The 23,557-nt window shown below is 36.9% G+C and overlaps 1 protein-coding gene across 1 annotated transcript; it reads right to left on the bottom strand.

The window, feature by feature from the left end:
* Nucleotides 1-12,969: 12,969 nt before the first annotated feature.
* LOC116523095 (olfactory receptor 14A16-like) lies at nucleotides 12,970-13,884 on the bottom strand. The gene has a single exon (XM_032238277.1). It carries the CDS (start codon nucleotides 13,882-13,884, stop codon nucleotides 12,970-12,972), a length of 915 nt encoding a protein of 304 aa, XP_032094168.1.
* Between the last annotated feature and the right edge of the window lie 9,673 nt (nucleotides 13,885-23,557).

The raw sequence follows: 23,557 nt of genomic DNA, 5'->3' as shown, positions 1-23,557 counted from the left end.
AATAGATGATGAGGTGACTTTGCCAATGCTAATGCATCCATGTGGGATCAGTTCAAGCATGAAGATTTGCTCCAAATTTCTGCAAATTATAACTGCTTTTTATTCTTCATAATTATCATGTGGAAAATGTTAGGGTTAGGGTTAGTTATAACAATAACAATAGTTATTCAAATCCATTTTCAACAATGAAAGAATATAGGAAATATTGGTTATCATCACAATCCCTTAAATAAAAGTTCAGTATTTTTAAAATGTGAACCTAAGTTTTCAATGATTGAAAAATGTTTAAAAAGAAACAATAAAAAAGACATTTAGAAATATTACCATCCACTTCATTTCTCCATGTCCATGGAAATTGTGAAATGACTTTTAGATGACAATTTTCCTATTAGTAAACAGTTTACCTATTCAATTTCATTTCAAAATCATTTACACATATGAAGATGTGATATATATTTTTTGCAAATTATAGAGTAAAACATAACATTAATACAAAAATAGATAAATCTCCAGATTGGAGTCTGATTCATAAAAACTTAGAATTATGTATAAGGCTCCTATTTTTACCAAAAAATGTTAAAAATTGTCTTTCCTAAATAGCTTTTCTACCAGAACACTACCTTATGCAATTATTTGATTCAATTACCTTTATTATGGAAGAGTTATAAAGCTAACTTTGTTATTACACACAAAAAATATTGAAATACTGTAAATACCATTTTGCTCCTTTTCTGTTCAACTTTCAATTCATGTGATTTATTTGAGCCTGTAGATTATTTATCCTATGCTTTAAAAGAGTGTTAAATATCTCACCATTAAGTCAATGCTATCACACTAATTTTCATGTAGTGGAACATCTACAGTATCTACAAAGAATTCTATTCCAAATGTTTATTAACAACTGTTTTGTTTCCCTCAAGAGACTTATTTGCAAAACTGACTTCTGCATGCTTCTTAACATAGTTAGCAAACAAAAATAAAACTGATTTCTCTGTGCTTATTAATGCAATTGTTAATTAAGAACGCAAAAGATTCCCCTCAAATGCTCCAGGACTAGTTATAATATTGCATAATTATATGTCAGCTTGTTAACAGAATTGGGGCTACAGTCATACAAGTAGAACAAATTGTGAGCGAGAAACATGAATCAGGTGAGAAGAGTTCCCTGAACTACGTTTCATCACTTCTGATTCTCTTTCACCTCCAGCTTTCTGCTATTCTACGTTGGTACACATGTTTGTGTATTGGGGGGGGGGAGCTTGAACTAGGTAAGCGCACATAATTAATGCAAGGGTAAAAAATTTAACTCTTTCTGCAATTAAAAAAGGGCGAAAGCAGTATCAGGAAATCTATAGAAACGTAGTGAAATGCCAATGGTTAAACCCCAAAACCAGTGACATTTATGTGGGTATCCAAAAAGCAAGATAATTATTGCACTGTTGAATTCCAATTCATATTTCTTCGAAGAGTGCATTTGACTGCCTGATCAGACTGAAAATACATACCTAAAACAGGTCTCATAGAATGTGATGCAATATAAGCCTACAGATTCTTCTAAAATAACTATAATTTCATAATCTATAATAAATCCACAGAATTTGGTAAAAAGCTCACTGAACAAGATACACAGCAAATAAGATTTAGGAAGCAAATATATATAATCTAATCCCAGTAAGGGTATGGCTAATCCCAGTAAGGTATGGCTAGCTGATGAGAGCTAAATAGCTTGAAATAGATCTATACTAGTCTCCCTTTATTTATTTATCAACACAAATACAACACAAATGTAACAGAGGCAACAGTAAAAATATTGGGTTTCTGTCTGGATGGTCTCTTGTGACGAGCCGATGGACAGAGAATGGAAGCAGTTGACTTCCTCCCATGTTTGGGCATACCAGGGGTTGTGACTTTAAATACATACCTATTACCCTGGCTCAGCTGATAAGGAAAAGGACCTTGTGGCTTAATGGTTAACACATCTGCCTAAGATGCAATACAGCACAGGTTCTAATCCCAGTAAGAGTATAGCTAGCTGATGAGAGCTAAATAGCTTGAAATAGATCTATACTAGTCTCCCTTTATTTATTTATCAGTACAAATACAAGATATATATATATATATATATATATATATATATATATATATATATGTATGTATGTATGTATGTATGTATGTATGTATGTATGTATGTATGTTATATTTATGCTGATAAATAAATAAAGGGAGACTAGTATAGATCTATTTCAAGCTATTTAGCTCTCATCAGCTAGCCATACCCATGTTGGGAATCGAACCTGTGCTCTATTGCCTCTTAGGCAGATGTGTTAACCATTGAGCTACAGAGCTCGACTCCTTATCAGCCAGCCAGGGTGAGAGGTATATATTTAAAGTCACAACCCCTGGTATGCCCAAATATGGGAGGAAGGTCACACTTCCACTCTCTGTCTTCGGCTCATCACAAGAGACCATCCAGGCAGAAACCCAATATTTTTTTACTGTTGCCCTTTTGTTACATTTGTTATATTTATGCTGATAAATAAATAAAGGGAGACTAGTATAGATCTATTTCAAGCTATTTAGCTCTCATCAGCTAGCCATACCCATGTTGGGAATCGAACCTGTGCTCTATTTCCTCTTAGGCAGATGTGTTAACCATTGAGCTACAGAGCTCGACTCCTTATCAGCCAGCCAGGGTGAGAGGTATATATTTAAAGTCACAACCCCTGGTATGCCCAAATATGGAAGGAAGGTCACACTTCCACTCTCTGTCTTCGGCTCGTCACAAGAGACCATCCAGACAGAAACCCAATATTTTTTTACTGTTGCCTTTTTGTTACATTTGTTATATTTATGCTGATAAATATAACAAATGTAACAAAACAACACAACACCAGGTGTTGTGACTTTAAATATATACCTCTCACCCTGGCTGGCTGATAAGGAGTCGAGCTCTGTAGCTCAATGATTAACACATCTGCCTAAGAGGCAATAGAGCACAGGTTATATATATATATATATATATATATATATATATATATATATATATATATATATATATATATATATATATATATATATATATACTTAAAGTCACAAGTCTCCCTTTATTTATTTATCAGCATAAATATAACAAATATAAAAATATATGCACCTTTTAATAAAAATATATGCATAAATCTGAAATGTGCACGTTACATCTTTGAAGAAGCTTTATTATTGCAATACTTGTTATAGCATATGGGTACATCATTATTTCTAATCACAATCATCAGTTTGTCCTCTATAAAAAGCAAGATGCAAGAATAATTAAACTATCCATTTGATAACATGCTAATAAAACAAGCTGCCCACATAGATGGCTTGTGAAATTTAATAAATAAATAAATCACATAAATAAGCAAGTTTCACAGAGAAACCCCACACTAGGAAACTTCATCTATTTACATATATTACGCATCATTCTGCTTAATATCATAATTAGAGGAAGGAATACATTCAGGGCGCTTTGCATTACTTCTTGTAATTCCTTGTCCCCAACCAAGGAATTTACAAAAAGCAGCTTTGACATCTTTGTTCTTCATGCTGTAGATTACTGGATTCATTAGTGAAGGAATTATAGTATATAGCACAGAAAAAGATTCCTGCAAACTGGGCAGAAAGTTTGGCATCAGGTAAGCAAAGTGAGCTAAGAAGCTATTTCCAAGAAATAGGAAAACCACAATGAGGTGGGGGATGCATTTGAAAAGGCCTTTTCCCTTCTCTCAACTGAGGACATTCTTAGCACAGTGGAAAAGATCTGCACATAGCTGAAGATAATGAATGCAAGGCAGCCAATTGCTATGCACGAACCAAAGATAAGTGCCCAGGTTTCTCTGAGATAAAAATCAGAACAAACAAGTTTGATTAATTGTGGAACTTCACAGTATAAGTGATTGATGATGTTAGAGCAGAAAGGCATTGAAAAAATATTCCCTAAGTGTAGCAAAGTATGTAGAAATCCAACTACCCAGCCCCCTCCAGCCATTTGTAGGCAAGTGGACCACTTCATTATGGATGCAAAGTGCAGTGGGTGACAGATGGCAATGTATCTATCATAGGCCATGATAGTGAGAAGGAAGACGTTGGTTGTAAGGAAAAAAAGAATGAAAAACATTTGCGTCCCACATTCAGAGTATGATATCCACGTGGAGTTCATAAATGTGTTAAATACTGTTTTTGGAATTATGATTGATGAACCACCAAGATCACCAATGGATAAATTGATCAGAAAAAATACATAGGGGTGTGCAGATTACTATTGATTGCTACTAAAAGAATAATCAGAAAATTTTCCATCAAAATAAAAAGATACATAATCAGGAAAAGAATGATACATAAAATCTGAATGTTCTGACTTCCAGAGATTCCAAGAAGTCCAAAATTGTTATACTTGTTGTATTAGACAGGACTTTGTATTCTTTCCTGTATGAAAACAAAAAGTATGTGCTCATAATGTAATGTAATTATACAGTGTAATATTTATGTACTATACTGTAGTATATCATATAATATTGATCAGGTAAGATATCTTATGACCATCAATAGTTTAACTACATTTGAGACAGCATGATGTGTCATTTTGATATTATATACATATATGCATGCATGCATATATACATACGATAATATCAATTACAAAACAATATAAATTTTATAGTTAAATGTTTATGTACATGTGTTTATCAAAACTAACTATATGGTTACCCATCTCTTGGATGTGACTCTCGGCAGCTTAAACATTTCCAAACTCTATCTGGAGAAACTGTGGGATCTTCTGTAAGCAAAGTACATTCTTTATCTCTGTGTTCATCCTGTTTCCCTTGCCACTCATTACACTCTCATCTATATTTTAAATATATCTTTACACTAGTAGTAATTCAATCTTTTCACACCTCTACTACATGTCAGTTCTCTTTCTTTTCACTGAGCTGGACGAGTGGGGGTATTTACAGCGAACAGGGGGGCCTCCTGCCACTCCTCAGCCCCCCCGGGCTTTTGGTCCCCCCCAGACTTATAGGAGAGGGGGAATACAAGACAACCCCTGTATACCATCTTCTGCTGGCTTTTCAAGCAACATTGGTCTCTTGTTATTCTGGGCTCTGACTATCTGTCTCTCCTCAACTATATGCCTGGGGCATTTGGACTGGCTTTTCCAGCCCCAACTATTGCCATCATTACCTTCTCCAGCTGGACCTTTAAACAACAAGCCCTTATCTAACCACAATACCAGGACTCTTGGCCTCTCTGGACTGCACCCCCTCATTGAACTCATTGAACTCTTACCAGAACTTTTATCAGACTTACAGAAGAGAAGGTTAAGATTATTAAGACCTTTATATAAGCCTTATGCGTTCTTTGCACATCGCGCAATTTTTAATTTTTAAATTTTTAATTTTAATTGGTATGATGAGTGTATGAGATTGCATGTGATTGAGTGAATGCTCCCACTTTTTACTACCCTATATTGTTGTATTTATGTGTTCTTAATTATCACGTGGGGACTGTCTGAGTGAACGAATGAGTGTGTCTGATTCGGAGGGCCTGTCAGGGAATGCGGGAGCTATAGGTGTGGTTGGGGGGACCACGGACACGGGAGTGGGCCGGAGCATTATGGTCGTAACGGGAAGGGGCAGATATGGCGGGGACTTTAGGGCTGGCCATTACCGGGGAAGGAGGGTTCGCTACGTCACAGAGATCCCTCCTTCCGGCCCTATGAGTCCCACTCCGAGGCCAGATGGCGTGAGTAGTCAGGACCCTGATCTCCGGCTGTTGTCGCTAAATGCCAGGTCTGTTGTTCACAAGGCTCCCCTCGTCCGGGACTTAATTTTAGACGAGGGGGCAGACCTGGCATGTATTACTGAAACCTGGCTGGGCCCGGAGGGAGGAGTCCCCCTCGTAGAGATGTGCCCAGAAGGATTTCAGGTGCTTCATCAGCCGAGAGCTCAGGGAAGGGGTGGGGGTGTGGCTATTGTTATTCGGGAGTCTTTAGTACCTCGTAGGATCCCTGCTCCGGAGCTTGTCGGGTGTGAGTCCCTACTGGTGAAGCTGGACCTCAAGGGTCAAGTGGGCCTGCTGCTAATGTACCTGCCTCCCAACAGCGTTGCAGCAGCCCTCCCCTCGCTCCTCGAGTCGGTAGCCGAGCTGGCAATTGAGTTCCCCAGGCTTATGGTCCTGGGGGATTTCAATTTGCCTACGCTCGGTGAACACTCTGATGGGGCGCAGGAGTTCATGGCTTCCATGACAGCCATGGGCTTGACCCAGATAATTCGGGGCCCAACTCACTCTGCGGGTCACACGCTCGACCTCGTATTTCTTTCGGAGCAGTGGATTTGTGATCTTGGTCTGAGGGGTAATGAGATCATACCCCTGTCGTGGTCAGACCACTGCCTACTGAGGCTTGACTTCCGAAGACCAAACCCCCACTGTAGGGAGGAGGAACCGACTAAGTGGTTCCGCCCCAGGCAACTTATGGACCCTTTGAGGTTCCAGACGGAGCTTGGGGTTATTCCTGATACTCTCGCCCACAGTCCGGTAGAGACTCTGGTTGCTGCCTGGCATTCGGCAGCATCGGAGACCCTCGACCGGATTGCGCCACTACGGCCCCTCTGAGGCGGTGGATCCCGGAGGCCTCCTTGGTTCACCGAGGAGCTCCGGGAGAGGAAGCGCCGGAGGAGACGCCTAGAGCACCAGTGGAGGTCCGATAAATCCGAATCGAACCGAGCACTCTTAACAACCTGCACCAAGGATTACATCAGGATGTTACCCCCGGGGACGTGGACAAGGCCATGAGGGCTGTGAGTGCCTCCACCTGTGTACTGGACCCGTGTCCCTCCTGGCTGGTTGCTAACAGCAGGGAGGTGACACGGGGCTGGATCCAAGCGGTTATTACCGCCTCGCTTCGGGAGGGGCACTTCCCCGCTGCACTTAAAACGGCGGTGGTGAGACCCCTCCTGAAGAAACCATCTTTGGATCCAGCCGTACTTAACAACTATCGTCCAGTCTCCAACCTCCCCTTTATTGGGAAGGTTGTTGAGAAGGTGGTGGCCTACCAGCTCCAGCGGTCCTTGGAGGAAGCCGACTACCTGGACCCCTTCCAGTCCGGCTTCAGACCTGGTTACAGCACAGAAACCGCTTTGGTCGCATTGACCGATGATCTCTGGAGAGCCAGGGATGGAGGCCACGCCTCCATCTTGGTTCTCCTTGACCTCTCGGCGGCTTTCGATACCATCGACCATGGTATCCTTCTGCGATGACTGCGGGAGGTGGGGGTGGGAGGCACTGTTTTGCAGTGGTTCTCCTCCTACCTCTCGGACAGGTCGCAGTCGGTGTTGGTCGGAGGACAGAGATCGACCATGAGGCCCCTAACATATGGGGGTGCCGCAAGGGTCGGTCCTGTCCCCCGTACTATTTAACATCTACATGAAACCGCTGGGCGAGATCATTCGGAGGCACGGGATAAGATACCACCAATATGCGGACGATACGCAGCTGTATCTGTCCGCCCCGTGCCAACTCAATGAAGCGGTGGACGTGATGAACCAGGGACTTGAAGCTGTTAGGGACTGGATGAGGGCTAACAAGCTTGTACTCAACCCAGAAAAGACCGAGTGGCTGTTGTGTTTCCCTCCCAAAAATTTGGTTGGTGTTCCATCGCTCAGGCTGGGGGGCCAAATTTTACACCCCTCAGACAGGGTTCGCAACTTGGGAGTCCTCCTGGATCCGCAGCTGACCTTTGATTACCACCTGTCGGCTGTGACCAGGGGGGCATTTGCCCAGGTTCGCCTGGTGCGCCAGTTGCGACCCTACCTGAACCGGGAGGCTCTCACAACAGTCACTCGCGCCCTCGTGACCTCTAGACTGGAATACTGCAATGTGCTCTACATGGGGCTGCCCTTGAAGAGCATCCGGCGGCTTCAGCTAGTCCAGAATGCGGCCGCGCGAGTGATTGTGGGTGCACCTCGGTTCGCCCACATAACACCTATCCTCCGCGAGCTGCACTGGCTACCTGTTGATCTCCGTGTGCGCTTCAAGGTGCTTCTTACTACCTACAAAGCCCTTCATGGTAGTGAATCTGCGTACTTGGGAGACCGCCTCCTGCCAATCACCTCCTCTCGACCCATAAGATCTCACAGATTAGGCCTCCTCCGAGTGCCATCTGCCAGCCAGTGCCGGCTGGCAACTACGCAGAGGAGAGCCTTTTCAGTAGCAGCTCCGACCCTCTGGAACGATCTCCCCGTGGAGATTCGTACCCTCACCACCCTTCAGACCTTCCGCACAGCCCTCAAGATCTGGCTATCCCGCCAGGCCTGGGGGTAAGACCATAGTCCGCCCCCACCCGAATGTTGTATGAATGTTGCTTGGTTTTAATTATATATTGTGTTTTTGTGTTATTGTATGTCTTCCCCTCCCATACAAGTTGTTAGCCGCCCTGAGTCCCCTCAGGGAAAAGGGCGGCCTATAAATAAACTCAACTGACAACTGACAACTAACTGATCTATCAGTTCTTTTCTCAATTCACACCTTGCCTTTTCGAAGATGGATTCTTCTACCAAGAGGAGATACACTACTGTTCAACTATGGTTATTTTATTTTGCTCTACATTAGTATTCAAAATGCTTTAAAAATGATAATGGAGATACAATCGTCCCTTGTTAAGAAAATATAGAAATATTCATTCATTATATTTTTCAATTTACAGTGTGTTCTTTCAATCCAATATTGTAGATGTTTTATAGATAGGAAAAACTGGGTGTTAAAGCCATATCCAAAATTATATCTTTTAAACAAGAATTTCTTTAAAATGCAGAATTAAGCATTTTAAAGCATTTCCAAATTTCTCGGGGAAATATATGGTAGTAAACCATAATAAGGTCATGAAACTACAAATATGAATTTAATGAAATGTCAGTGCATTAAATATATCTCTGGGGTGTCATGTTTTAAGTTGGCTTCAACTAAACATACTGTAATTAACATGGCAGCAGAAGGAACTAAGTAGAAATGCCAATATTTGAGGACAACTGATTGAAAATAATGTAACAATGATACCTATAATAATATACAGTGTAATTGAAATTATTACTTAAGAGTTATTTTAAAATGGAAAAAGTCAATAGAAAAATTTAAACAGTTAAACAGAGAAGCACCAGGGAAATATAAATTTTGAAGATACAGATAAAATTATTATCTAGGTTAAATTATACTTAGTTAAATGTATAAACAGTTTAAATATTTCATATTATCTCATTCGGTCTTCAAATGTAACAAATAAAATTTTACCTCATGTCTTCCATTGCCTTTTTCTCTTTTGAAATTATTTCTATTTCTTACACATCTAATATATCCTCACAATGAACTTGGTGTTCAGAGATTTTCTTTCATTTCTCCAATACCTCAACACTAATAAGTCACAGTTAAAATGAGAGATAATGAGATTTTTAATTACAATGCAGCATACTCAGCAATTAAATTACAGGATGATCTTTCATCACTACATTTATTGCCTGTACTTATTATGCTGCAAAAGTTCCAAATTATTCTTATTTGGCTTTTCTAAAGTCACCTATGCACAAGGGACTCATTGCACAATAGTAAGTTTTGAATGTTGATGTAATTTTTCAGGTTCAGTCCTAATAATTTCCCCCTTCATAATAAAGTCTGAAGGCAAGTAAGGTAAATGGAAGATATGAATGATATTTGCTTATACTCCATTGATTAAAAGCTGAAGGGAAAGCATTCAAGAAAAGTAGAAAATTGTAATTTACATCAATTTGATTTAATAATAAATAATATATAAATCCTTTATTTACAGACTCAAACTTTATTTTTCTCTCTTAAGATTTCTTTATTCTTATAATGTTTTTAAGCTATCTATTTTGTCCATCATTTTTTCATACCTACTAATGGGCAACTTAAAACAAAAATCTTTAAATCTGCATTTGAAGTACTGCTTGCCATGTTTCATTTCATTTCATATCATTTATTAAATTTATAGGCCGCCCAATCCCGGAGGACTCCGGGTGGCTTACAATGAAAGAAGAAAAAAAGAAAAGCAAAATAAGTAAAAAAATAGTTTAAAATACACAACACACATACGTTCTAATCGGGGCTGGACCTTAACACTATGGTCAACAGACCCAGGCCTGCCAGAACAGCCAGGTTTTAACCGCTTTCCTGAAGGCCATGAGAGTGGGTAAGGTCCGGATCTCTGGGGTAGCTGATTCCACAGGGTCAGAGCAGCCACAGAGAAGGCTCTCCTCCGGGGACCCGCCAGCCGACACTGACCGGCTGACGGTATCCGAAGGAGGCCCACCCTGTGGTATCTTATCGGTTGTTGGGAGGTGTATGGCAGTAGGCGGTCTCGCAGATAGGCTGGTCCTAAGCCATGTAGGGCTTTAAAGGTAATAACCAGCCCCTTGAATTGCGTCCGGAGACCAATTGGCAGCCAGTGCAGCTCGTGGAGGACAGGTGTAATATGGGTGTATCTCGGTATACCCAATATCGCACGTGCAGCTGCATTCTGGACTAGCTGTAGTCTCCAAACGCTTTTCAAGGGTAGCTCCATGTAGAGCACAATTTTGTAATTTTGATTTTTACCATTATTTCATTTGCAAGTTTGCAAGGTAGTAGTAATACTAGATCCCACAAAAAATGTATTCTTTCTTGGGAAATCAGAAGAATGGTTAGGTTTGTATTGTTATTTTTTTGTGAAAATGGCACTTGACTTCAATTACATTTGATTTTTCAACAGGAGATAGTAGAACAGGGGTCACCAACCTTTTGGACTTCAGGGACCACTAAATTCATAATTTTAAATCCCGTGGACCATTAATATGCATTTTTTTAAAGTTAAATAGTATTTAGTGCAATATAAAATGCAAATAATTTTTTTTCAGACCTCCAAAATTTTCTCATAGACCACCAGTTGGTGACTGCTGCAGTAGAATGTCATGTCTAATGCAACATGTGCAACAGATTTTGTATTTGTTGGATTTTCTGGAAATCAATAAGTTTTATCCTGGTGGAAAATCTGTTTTTTTTCTGCTGCTGTTCAGTCAAGATCTGCATACCACTATATATCTTTCTAATTACTTTATCTAAATAGTAGTCCTCAACTTATGACCATTCATTTAGTGCCCATTCAAAATTATAATAGCATAAATGAAAGGACTTATTACCTTACTTAAAGTTATGGCAACTGCAGTTCTCCTTCATGTTCCCTTGATCCCAATTTGGTCTTTCCTGATCACAATCTGCCTTCCTTTACAGCTGACCACAGGGATATTTCAGCTTCCACCATGTGCCTATTTCAAACAACAAATAGGCAAAATGTGGAAGTTACATATTTTGACTTTTATAAAGAACCAGTTGATCTAAGATTCAAGAGTGAAATTCATAGGCATGAATCACACCTTACTGCCTCCATACTCAGGCATTCTGAGTTAGTGTTTGAGCTGCTAAGAATCATGTCCCTGAATTGGAGATATTTTTATCTATGAAAAGGGGTACTTCGGCAACCTTAAAGTACAAATTACCAATTCAAGAAGAGGAAAAAGTCTTTATTAAAGGAAGGGAGACCTAATAGGATATAAATAAATGACACATATAATTCGGTGTATGTGGTACATCTGAAAACAAGTGATCATACAATAAAAGACACTGGTTACTGTGAGAATTGAAGAGAAAACATTGATTCTAGAGAAGCTTCCATAAGTAGCAAATTGATAGGTTACATTAGTTTTTCCCAATTGGGTTTATATATTTCTTTAAAAAATGTCTGCATTCAAGGGCTTTCAGAATATGCTCTGTATTGTGTAGTTGCTGAAATAGCAAATTCTCACATAGCAAAGAAATTGGCTTGGTTAAGAAGAGAAAAATATACTTTCCTACAGTTAAAAAAAAGAGGTTGTCTGCCATATTAAAAATGCTAATGTCCCTTTTTAAAATGCTAAGAATGAAGGCAAAAATTTAAGGCAACAATCTGAGCTTGTTTCTAGCCAAGAAAAGAGCAGTAACCAAGTCTTGTATATATAGGCTGCAGCCTTCTATCATTCTTTGGAATGTTGTTGCAACTAGTTGTCATTAACAGGAATGTTTATTCTGTTGGTAGGCCAATAACCCAGTAGAACATCTGTTTTGTTCTCCATTCCAGAGGGCCAGGACGTTCAACTATTATTATGCACAGATTTTCCCAATGACCAGCTCTACACTATGTTGCTTCACAACTTCTCCATTATTGACAAGGCAAAATAATCATTCAGTGGCACTCAGCTACAATAGACATCATTTTAGAAAACTTACAGTGACTACTTTTGTTTCTATCATCAAAGGAGTAGAGTAGAAATGTGGGAATGGGATGGGCATGACCACCTCAATGTCACTCATGTCAGGGGCGCCTGAAGAGGTCTGAGTACTCTGCCAGTGAAAATGGGCTCCTGGGCTCCAACTTTGGCTGGGACAGCCTCCTGCAACCCTCTGCTAGTAAAAATGGAGCTTTGGAGAGCCACCTGCAGCCCTCATGAGCTCTGTTTTGGGCTTTGATGGCAAATATTTTTGGCTGCTGCTGGTGGCACTGTGGGCCAGTTCTTTGCTGTTTCCAGGGCGGCCCTGCTAGCCCTATGTAAATACCCCATGGGCTGGATGCAGGTCCTGGGCTTTGAGTTTGACTCCCTTGGCTTAGATCCTACATAGTATTGGAGAATGTGAGAAAGAGCAATGATATCAGGACCAGAGAGAACAAATACCACATCCTAAGTAGAATGAACTGCACACACAAAAACAATCTAGGTAACATTCTTTAAATTCTATAGATTTTTTAAAAAACAGCTATATCAGAATTAAACTGGAAAACTAGTAAAAACTGAAGCCAAAGACAAAGAATGTTCAATGCCAAATAATCAATTTAAAAAAAAAAGTAGATGAAGAAAAATGTCAGAATTTCCATAGTTTAGAAAGGGCAAGCTTGATATTCTTATTTCTCATGCTATAGATGATTGGATTGAACAGGGGTGGAAGAAGGGAATATAGGATAGTAAATAATAAATCTAAGTAAGTTGGGTTGCTAGAGTGGGGTCTCAGGTAGGCCAAGCATGAAGTTACCAAAAGAATACAAAAGATTATTAGGTGTGGAAGACAAGTGGAAAAGGCTTTCTGCCTTCCTTTCACAGAAGGGATTCTCAACACTGCCTTGAAGATCATGATATAAGAAACAGTGATCAAAATAAAACAACCTAATGCTCCAATGAAACTAGCCACAAGAACTCCATCCTCAACCAGATTGAATCCAGAGCAAGATAGCTTTAGCAAGTGTGGAATTTCACAGAAAAACTGGTTGACAACATTAGAACAGAAAGGAATGGAAAAAGTGCCAGTGGTGTGCAACATTCCATAGAGTACACTGGTAACTCCCACCGAAATCATTATTTTGGTGCAGGCTCTCCAATTCATCACCATCTCATAGTGCAGTGGGCGGCAAATGGCAACATACCGATCATATGCCATGACTGTTAGAAGAATGAAATCAGAAACTGCAAAGGTGACAAAGAGGAAAAGTTGAGCAACACAACCAAGGTAAGAAATGTGTCTTCTGTCAATCAGATAATTTATCATGGATTTGGGGACAATGACTGAAACACTGCCCAGGTCTTGCACAGCCAAATTCATTAGAAAGAAATACATGGGATTGTGTAGGCAATGGTCAAAAACTACTACAAAAATGATGAGAAGATTTGTTGTTGCTGTTGCCAGGTATAATATGAAGAATAAGAAGAAATATAGAAGCTGTAAATGCCGATTTTGTGAGAATTCCAGGAGCAGAAAGTAAGGAACAGTGGTTTGATTCTTCATATTTAACTTACAACATAACTGCAAGAAAGCACAAATAAGAAATATTATTAGAGAAACACTATGCATGTATATTTTGAATGTCCCTTGATCAAAAAAAGACAATATATTTCTAAAATATATACATAAGATGCACCTGCACTCACTCATTCACTCATAAAGAGATACAGTGACAGAGGCAGACAGAGAGTAGCAGTATAGTTTTTGGGAAAGATAAGAGGTTCATTTGTAAAGAAATCTGTTAAACAATTTGCATTTTTTCTCCCAGTTTACTTCATTTATTCATGTTTTTATATGGCTGACATTTTGTCTTTAAAGTATGTATGTAGCAGGTGATATGAGGAATAAAAATGAAATATTAAAAAATCCTCTCTTGCAAGCATCTTTACTTTTAGGAAAGAGTAAGATTAGGTTGAAGTTGGCTTTCTCCCATTTCTACCTGCCAGCTTTCCAAGCATTAAATGAAGACTCTAAGATCCGATTAACCTATTGTCATTTCTTTATTACAATGGTTCTATTTAACTTTCTATTTAACTACTAAAGTTTGACCTATGAAAAAAATGTAATGACAAAAGAACTTGTTTATTTGGACCAAAAATTAAGGAATATAATGATTGATCTTCAGACAGAGAGTTTGTGAAAGATACTTTAATTGGGAACTGCGCAGGGATCAGGGAATTGAATTCAATAGTATAAATCACTACCCCTGTTCTTGGATATGGTTTTTCAATTTGTGATTGCCATTCATACATTTCTCAGTGATTCTGTTTATTACTTAGGGTATTTTATTGCAGTATAATAATGTGCAGCCTTAATGGTGTATTTTAAAGATAATTCCTTGCCAAATCATTCATTGGTAAGTGTTGAACTAGAGGTATGCTTTCTTGATTTTTTTCCCACAGGCACTATATAATTCTGATTTTCTATTTCTCTAAAAAAAATTACAACCCTCCCATCAAATATAATAAAATAATGGAGTTTTTGGCCCATAATTTTTAGCTAAAAATTAATTTCACATACCCTGCTACAACCATAACTTTTTAAAGATCAGTATTCTTTTGAATGTTACTCAACCATTTGTCAAAAACTAGACAAACAATGGGTCATTTTTCTTTACATTTACAATGTAGGCTTCCACTAGCTCTGCACACCTAATGTCTATCAGAAGTGTCCCAGCGAAGCCATCTCCTCCCTTTTGACTGACCAATGGAATTGCCTGGGACTTTGCTGGAGGAAAGGTACTTTTCTTATTGAATTCCTTGATATCTTCAAAAATGGCAGAGCTTTTAATGTACTGCCTTCACTGGTAAACTTATTAAAAATTCAAGGTTTTTTGGTTACATTTTCTAATGAAAAGAGCAGAAAATAGTCCATGTTGAATTGATTAGTGAAAGTTCAGGATGGTTTATGACATTTTGTATTATGTCATAAAGTGTTTTATTAAAATGTCACATTTTAAAATAATTATTTTTATAAAATTTGCCAAATTTCCGTTCCATGGGAACTGAATGATTTTTGGATACATTCTGTAAGTTAGCCCATTTGAGATACCTTAGTTGAAACTGTTTTGCTTACAGTGTACAGTTTTGCCCAAATAGAGGTTATGGGAATAAGAATTTTAATAGTATATAAATGAAGAAGGAATTTCAGAAATACCACCATATGTTGTCCCTTAAATCTAAATAGACCTAAAAATAAAGTCAGAGATATTAACTTAGCTATTAGGGATCAGATTTTCCAATAGTTTCTACATTTCTACACCCTACAAATGTATTTTTTTTAGATATCAGCATAAGAGAGATATATTATCATTTAAAATATACTTTAGTTTTATTGCTTAGGAAGCATATAAAATCACATATAATATATTAAATCAGTAGGTTATGTTATTCTTTTTTAAAAATTCTCTTCCCAATGTTAACATTATAGAATTGAGATAACAAATAGTCAAGTCAGAAATATTTAAGTAAATGACAATTTGCTCCTGGAAGCAGGATATGTCTTTTCTATTAAATGTTCAGTATAAAAATAACTTACTACGTTTCTTCATAGAATTTTCAGCTTTGATGAACGCTTTTTAGACTGTGAAGTAAATCTTCAGTATTGGATAAGAAATGTCCAATGTTTGTTGGTCACAGATGTACTGATATATCATCAGTAGGAAAGATCAAATGTATATTTAGCAAGCTTATTGATCATTTTATTGTTTCCCTCAGGACTTCATTACACAGAATAAGAGCGCACAATCAAAATTATACAAAATATTAACATAAACATCTTGCTAATTTAATTAGCAATTAGCAGCTTCTGTTATCCAAGTTCCAATATGAATTGTGAGAAGTTCTGTGTGAGATATGTTCTACAATATGTCTCATTGTCTAGGGTTCTATTTTAAAGTTTTCTTTTAAGATATTCCATCCTTGTCAGTCTTTTGAGGTAGACTAGATTAGGAAACATCCTCTACATGAAGATCAGATTTACAATGTACTTTACAAATGGAAAGGAATAGTTTTACATACTTCTTGCACCTAATATAAAAAATCATCATAATCAAGATTTTTCAGAGTCTGATTAAGAGATTGCATGAATTACTTCATTTATAATTTAAGAAATTGACTTCTGATGTGAATAATTATTTCCCATTTAGATGTAGTTTGTCTTCCCTTTTAATTAAAATATATGCATAATTCTGAAATGCATGTATTGTATATCTGAATAAGTTTTATTATTGCAATTGTTCTTTGTAGCGTATAGACACACCATTATTTTTAAACCAAACCCATCAATTAGTTTTCTATTGAAAGCATGGTACTTTCAACAGAGCAAATTTATATTAATAAAAGCAAAACAAATTTATGTTAATAATACAAACTGCCCACAGATGAATTTTTTTCATTTATTGATTTATTTAAATCAATCAATAAAAAATAAAACACAAAAGAGTAAAACAAGGAAACAAAATAAAACAAAACAAAAGCATACTTTCAATCCTAAAACAACAGCAACAACAAAAAATATACACAAAACAAAGAAAAGTGATCAATTTAATTTATATGTGTATGTATACACACCCACACACACATGCACACACAAACACACAGAGTATATACACCCACCCACCCACCCCCAGCACACTGCTCAGCCTCCTGCTCCATTGTGGCTGTGAGCAAGCAGAAGAAATGGGAAAGTGGCTATGTGGGCTCCTGTTGTACATGGTTGCCAGTGCTGCCACCATGAGACAGGTGTTGGGATGTGGATGGCCTGGATGTGAGGTCTCTGAGATAAGCCGATGCAAGGAAAATGGGGCAGCCCCACCACCACTCTGCCTTCCTTTGAGGTCGTGGCACCACGGGCAACCAGACAGAATGGGTGGGTGGCCAGCTGTTCAGGCTCTTTAGAGCTTATTTGGGGATAGGACCTATATTAGGCACATGTTAGGGATTATTTTCAGGGTAGGGCTTATATTCAAAGAAACAGGGTACTTTTAATTCTCTGAAATAATATTTCTGTCTGCCCTTCCATTTAAAGAACACATAAAAGCTAGCTCAGCTTGAGTAAGCTTTTGAAATGAAAACATTCTTGTTTTAAACTCTTCTCCATTGAAGTTGCATTAAATATTTGGAAAAGGAATTAAAACTGAAAAATAAAGATCCTCTTTTAAAAGTCTCTTCAAACATGAAACTCCCAGGCTTATTAAGGTGTATTATATAGTACTTTGGAAAACAGATCTTCAGTAAGAATTAAGTAATACTAAAGTTAAAATCCTATAGTCACTTACTTGGCAGTAACCCATCAAATGTAGTGACAGCTACTTACCAAACAAAGAAACATATCAGGACTATTCTATAATTTATAATATACTATAATACTATTCATGATGTTGGCTTGCTTAAATTTAAATGAGTTCTGCAAATTCGGTTTTTTTTTTTTTATAATATCTTTCATATATTGCAGAAAACCTGCACTCTTCCTGAATTTCTATTATATCTAGACAGGTATAGTTGTTTTGCAAACTCAATATTCCCTGGGGTTACATGGAAAAAAAATCCTATTTTAGAGAAGGAAACAATTGGGGTTGTTATCACTAGTGTTTCCTTGGTGAAAACAGTGAATGAAAATAAGTAATCATTGATATTTATGACTTTGAGAGCAAATACTTTGACAAGGTTAAGAGATTTATCAATAACTGTAAACATAATAAATTAGTCACAGATAATAAATAAACTACAGCTTACATAAAGCCATAAATATACATAATCAAATTCTTATAAGCTTACTAAAAGAATAAATAAAAAAACTAAGAATGTTTAAAGTTTAAAAGTGGGGATGAAATTTATGACCTTATACTGCAAAGCCTTTCTTCTTCAGTTATGCAGAATAAACCTGAGGTGACCATCGTTCATTTTATCTTCAGGAAACTGACATGGGGATAAAGTGTCAGCAGATATTTCTCATACTCAAGCAGGCAGCATCATCAGGGCATCACAAAGGATAGTTTTGATTTCTGTGCAAAGTTTCATCACAAGGTAAGCTGAACCAGCAGTTCAGAAACTCATCTGAATAAGTCAGGGCTTATACTTTTTTAGTTGAAGATTGAAGACAAGGAACAAGAAATGCTGGTAGGATTTTAGATTATGTTAATAGTTTACAAATCTCTTTTCAGATCTCTGAAATTTTTTATACTTTATTAGTTTTTGCAATTTAGAAAACAGAATCTAAAAGTGATACTGAGTTTGTAAATAAATATATTTACATTCTTATAATTGTTTGCATTTGCGTTGATCCAACTCAACTTCTGCAATTAAATTAAAATTTTATTACAGGGCTTGCATTGAATGTAGAGAAGCTTTCAATGGTTAAAAGACATTAACCATTAAGAGAAAGAAGAGGAAAAGCAGGACTTATCATCTCCATAATTATCTTCTGCATAATTATACAGTCACATTATTTTTTATCCCTTTTGATCATTTTACAGTGGAATTACCTAACCAAAAGTGGAAAAATAGTATTAAACAATGAAAGCTAATTCTACTTCATAGTACCTTATTGAAATCAATGGGACTTTATTCATGATGAAGCTTAGTTGAATTGAAATCAATCTCAGTTATTGTCAAATTTGGCCATTAAAAATTTAGGATAAGAAACTTTTATTCATTTTAATAGATACAAACTAATAAATTTAATCCTGGAATGACATCTGATTAAACTGTAAATGACATTGGAAATACAGACATTTATTCAATCATGAATAATAATAATAGTCAATGAACTTCTGTGCATCTATGTATTTCCTTACAGTGTAGGCAAATACAACACCCTTGGCAATTGTTGAAGAATTACATCACCCTCACCCAAACTTCTTTGTGTAATCATTCCCTTCTGCACAGATGCCATTAGCATTGCCTCATTATTCCATGTGGGAGTTATTTTAAAATGTTGACGTTATTCTACATGGTCTCATGAAATTTGCAACATGATGACATAGACAAAAGTTCTGTATGTATTTATTTGGACTCATATGTTGCTCCATCTAACCAACTCTGATACAGACATCAAAGGTAACCTTAGAGTACATATTCTGAAAATGGTGTGTTACAGTTAGAAAACACAACTCTTTTGCTCACTTTTGGTTTTAACTATGGTCTATTAGTGTAGGGGGTACTTGGAGAAATGAGAAAAAATATCTGGATGTTAAGGTCACCAAGTTAGCCATCATATGTCTATCATTCACTGCTGCTCAAAACTGGCTTTCCTAAGTGTACAGCTATGGAGTCACATTGAATTCACAATAAGAAATGTGTTGCTTATACTTTGTTGAGTGAAGGCTGAAGGGGAGCATGTAAGGAAATATGGAGCATGCAAAAAAAATCTAGAAGTAAATCTACCATTTTGTATGCATTAATTTGATTCAGTTTAGGGAAAACTTTCCCTATTTTAGGGAAAAAATATAACTATTCAAGCTACAGCTAAAATTCTGTTTTTCTTTTAAAAACTTTCTAATCCTTCATTCTATTGGTTTGAATATTTTTAAAAGTATCATTTTTTTCCACCAGCATATATTTCTTGATACATATGATTTTAAAACAGTTCTCTGCTATTTTTAAAATTACTTGCATTAGGCTATTGAATTTGTTTTGCCAGTTCTCCTGATGGTAGTTCTTTACAAAAGTCTGAGAAAAACAGTTTCCCACCCCCCTCGGGGAGATCAGAGACCTGCTTAAATTTGTGTTGTTAAAATTCTTGTGAAGATGGCACTTGCAGTGATGTGCAATTAAACACTGAACACTTATAACATTTACATTATATGCTCTCCTTGTCTACCTGGGAAAGAAAATATAACAGATCAGATGAAAATTTGGGAGGTCAGTGAAAAAAGAATTATCACATATAATCGAGTAAAAGAAAAGGTAAGGCAAATGTGGGTTTATGGAGTTATACTGAATTTAAAAAAAACATTTAAAAAACATTGATTTTAATATGGTGTAAGCCATTTTTATAGTTATATCTTCTCAAAACATATACTGTACTTTAAGCATATTAGAAAAAAGTAAATAGAGAATAAAAAGCTCTTATTGTTCCTTTTAGGTGGAGTTAGTCTTTCCAATGTGAAAGAAATGATATATAATTTAGTTTTCATCTTTCTACAGGGGTGGCATAATATCATGACTAACACTACAAGCATACCATATTTTGTACTTGCTGGATTTTCTGGAAATCAAGAGGTTCAAATTTTATACAGCACTGTCTTCTTGATAACATATCTCTTTGTCCTGGCGGGAAATCTTCTGATTATTTTTTTGATACTGTTCAATCGCTACCTGCATACCCCAATGTATTTCTTTTTAATCAATTTAGCTATTGGTGATCTCGGTGTCACCTCTGCCATTATGCCCAAATCTATAGTTAATGCTTTCATGAATTCCAAACTGATTTTGTATTTTGATTGTATGGCACAAGTGTTTTTTTATGTTTCTTTCCTATCATCAAATTTATTCTTTCTCACTATCATGGCTTATGACAGATACATTGCTATCTGTCACCCATTACACTTTGCATCCATAATGAAGTGGTCCACTTGCTTCCAAATGGCAGGAGGGGCCTGGGTGGTTGGATTTCTGCATTCAGCTTTACACACAGGGAATATTTTTTCAATGCCTTTCTGCTCCAATATTATCAACCAGTTCTTCTGTGAAGTTCCACAGTTAATCAAGCTCTTTTGTTCTGATTCTTATCTCAGTGAAACCTGGGTTCTTGTCTTTAGTTCATGCTTAGGGGTTGGCTGCCTCTCATTCATTTTGTTGACCTATGTGCAAATCTTTACTACAGTGATGAGTATGCCATCAGTTGAGAAAAAAGAAAAGGCCTTCTCCACTTGTATCCCACACCTCATTGTCGTTTCCCTATTCATTGGTAGTAGTCTCTTGGCTCACCTGATATTACCTGCTAAATCTCCATCCAGACTGGACCAAGTATTTACCACACTATATACTATGGTGCCTTCACTGATGAATCCAATAATCTACAGCATGAGGAACAAAGACGTGAAAGCTGCCTTTTTGAAATTGCTTGGTTGGAGATTATTTTGCAAACAATGTTAATTCTCATTTGTTTGTCATGTTAATTTTGAAGTTCAGTTTATGTTAACTGATTAGGCATTTCCTGTTGAATGTATATTTTTGGTTTATTTGATGTATTATAAATTATGATCTGTTGCATCTGCCAAAATAAATGTTTTACAATATTGAGCCTCCCACAAAATCAATTCTATTGGGATCATGAAGATATATTTCAATAAATTATTTTAATTGGTTATAGTTTCACAATTGACTTCCTAAATAAATTTTGGAAATATAAAATTGTAATCAGGAACAAATTAATGCAACTAATTAATGTTTAAGGGAAATGTGTTTTAAATCAAACATTACATCTTTGGTTTTAAAGTCTGATTTTAACTTTTTATGTTTTAACTGTATATGTAACGGTAAGATGTCCAGAGTTACCCTATGGTAAAGTGGGTGTTCAATAAATTTTATAATAATTTAAATAAATGTAATGTGGGGCAATAAAAAAAAAAGAATTAGTTACTTTATGGGATAATTGTGTGCAAAAGATATTTAAGGCTAGTGATGTGGAAAAGATTTCTGACTTAACCAAAGATTGGCAAAGATATATGTTTGTTTCTTTGAGTATGAGTACATAATCAGGAATATCAGGAATAGCTACCAATATATACAGGTCTCCTAAACGATTTCAGCTCTTGACATCAAAGATGGGCTTTCTTCTTATTGCTTTTTTCTAAGGAATATTTTTGCAAATTTGTGCCCTTCTAAAAATATTAGTTTCCCATATCAGGATAGCTGCTTCTGTGGCATATGATGAGATGTCAACAAGCAAGAAATTGCCTTGCAATGCAAATTGTGGCTTGCATCACATCATTTCTGCAATCTTGCTTTTTTTAAAACCACTCCCTGAGATCAATGCTGAATCAAAGTAATGATTTTGTCATTACTGAACACTTCAAAATTAGAAAGATATCTGCCATTGTTTTCATTTATTACCCATACAGGCAGATTTGCCACAGTAGTGGCATCCACATCCATACTATAATATTGCTAGTATGAAAACCTAACACTCAGTCCAAAAGCTGAGCCTTTTTTCAAATAGTTTTAAATGTTGTCTTTCTTTCCAAAATAGATAAATGTCATAGATATTTGTCTTTTATAGCTGTGATACATGCATATGTTAAGTATTATAGAATAATTGCTTGAATGAGATAGTAGAGTCACTCCCTTTCATTCTACTATGCACAGCTACATTTATGGGAATTGATGAAAAAGCAGAACTGCTTACAGCAAAATGTTCAACTTTCCTGTCTAACTTTCAATCTTTCTCAGAGCTATTTGTTGGCAACTACCTGCTAGTCTCTCTTTCCCCTCTTTTTTCCATCTCTTCTTTTTACTGAGAGAGTGATAGGAAGGCATTCACTAAGGTTTCTTTTTATGTGCCAAAAACCTATCTTTAACTCTTTTTAGACCTAACCCTCAGCTGCCCCTCTGGGCAGATGTGGTGTGATGTATCTTCCTGTGTGTCTCTTGCTTAGTATTACCCAGTGTATGTCTTCCCTGAAGGCCTCATGCCCCAGTCTGCAGGGAACTGGCTCCCTCTATGTGTTTATTCTTTGGGTTTGCATGAAACATGCCCTTATTTCTAGGTTTTCATTCATCTTCTCCTGGAAAAGCCTGCAGCTGATGTCGTCATCCTCTTCTCCCACTGGCATCAGGAATGTGCACGTCCAAATGCCAATTGCCAGCAGATCCATAGTGACGTCTCTTTCCAACCACAAAATTGCCACAATCAGTCCAAAGACATTTACTTGATGTCTCAAAACAGCTTGGAATAAAATTAGGCAATCTCTCTTTTTCTTTTATCTATTTCTTTCTGTTTTTTTTCAGCTTAAACCAGCAGCAACCCTCAGCAACCGAGGAAAGGAGTTTTCTCTCAGGCCTTTAAGCCTAAGCCCATGCATGCAAGGTTTGACCAGTCAAAATGCTATCTCTATTTTCTTCCACCACAGTCCTTGCTAGTTGCCAGATCATCTCTCCTCCCTTGTCACATCTGTCTACTGAACCTATTCTCTACATTTTGTTTTCATTTTATTTGCTAACTCATATCAGTA

This window comes from Thamnophis elegans, chromosome Z (assembly GCF_009769535.1).
Source record: "Thamnophis elegans isolate rThaEle1 chromosome Z, rThaEle1.pri, whole genome shotgun sequence".
In the NCBI taxonomy this organism is placed as follows: domain Eukaryota; kingdom Metazoa; phylum Chordata; class Lepidosauria; order Squamata; family Colubridae; genus Thamnophis; species Thamnophis elegans.
This window is presented reverse-complemented; position numbering and strand designations above follow the sequence as displayed.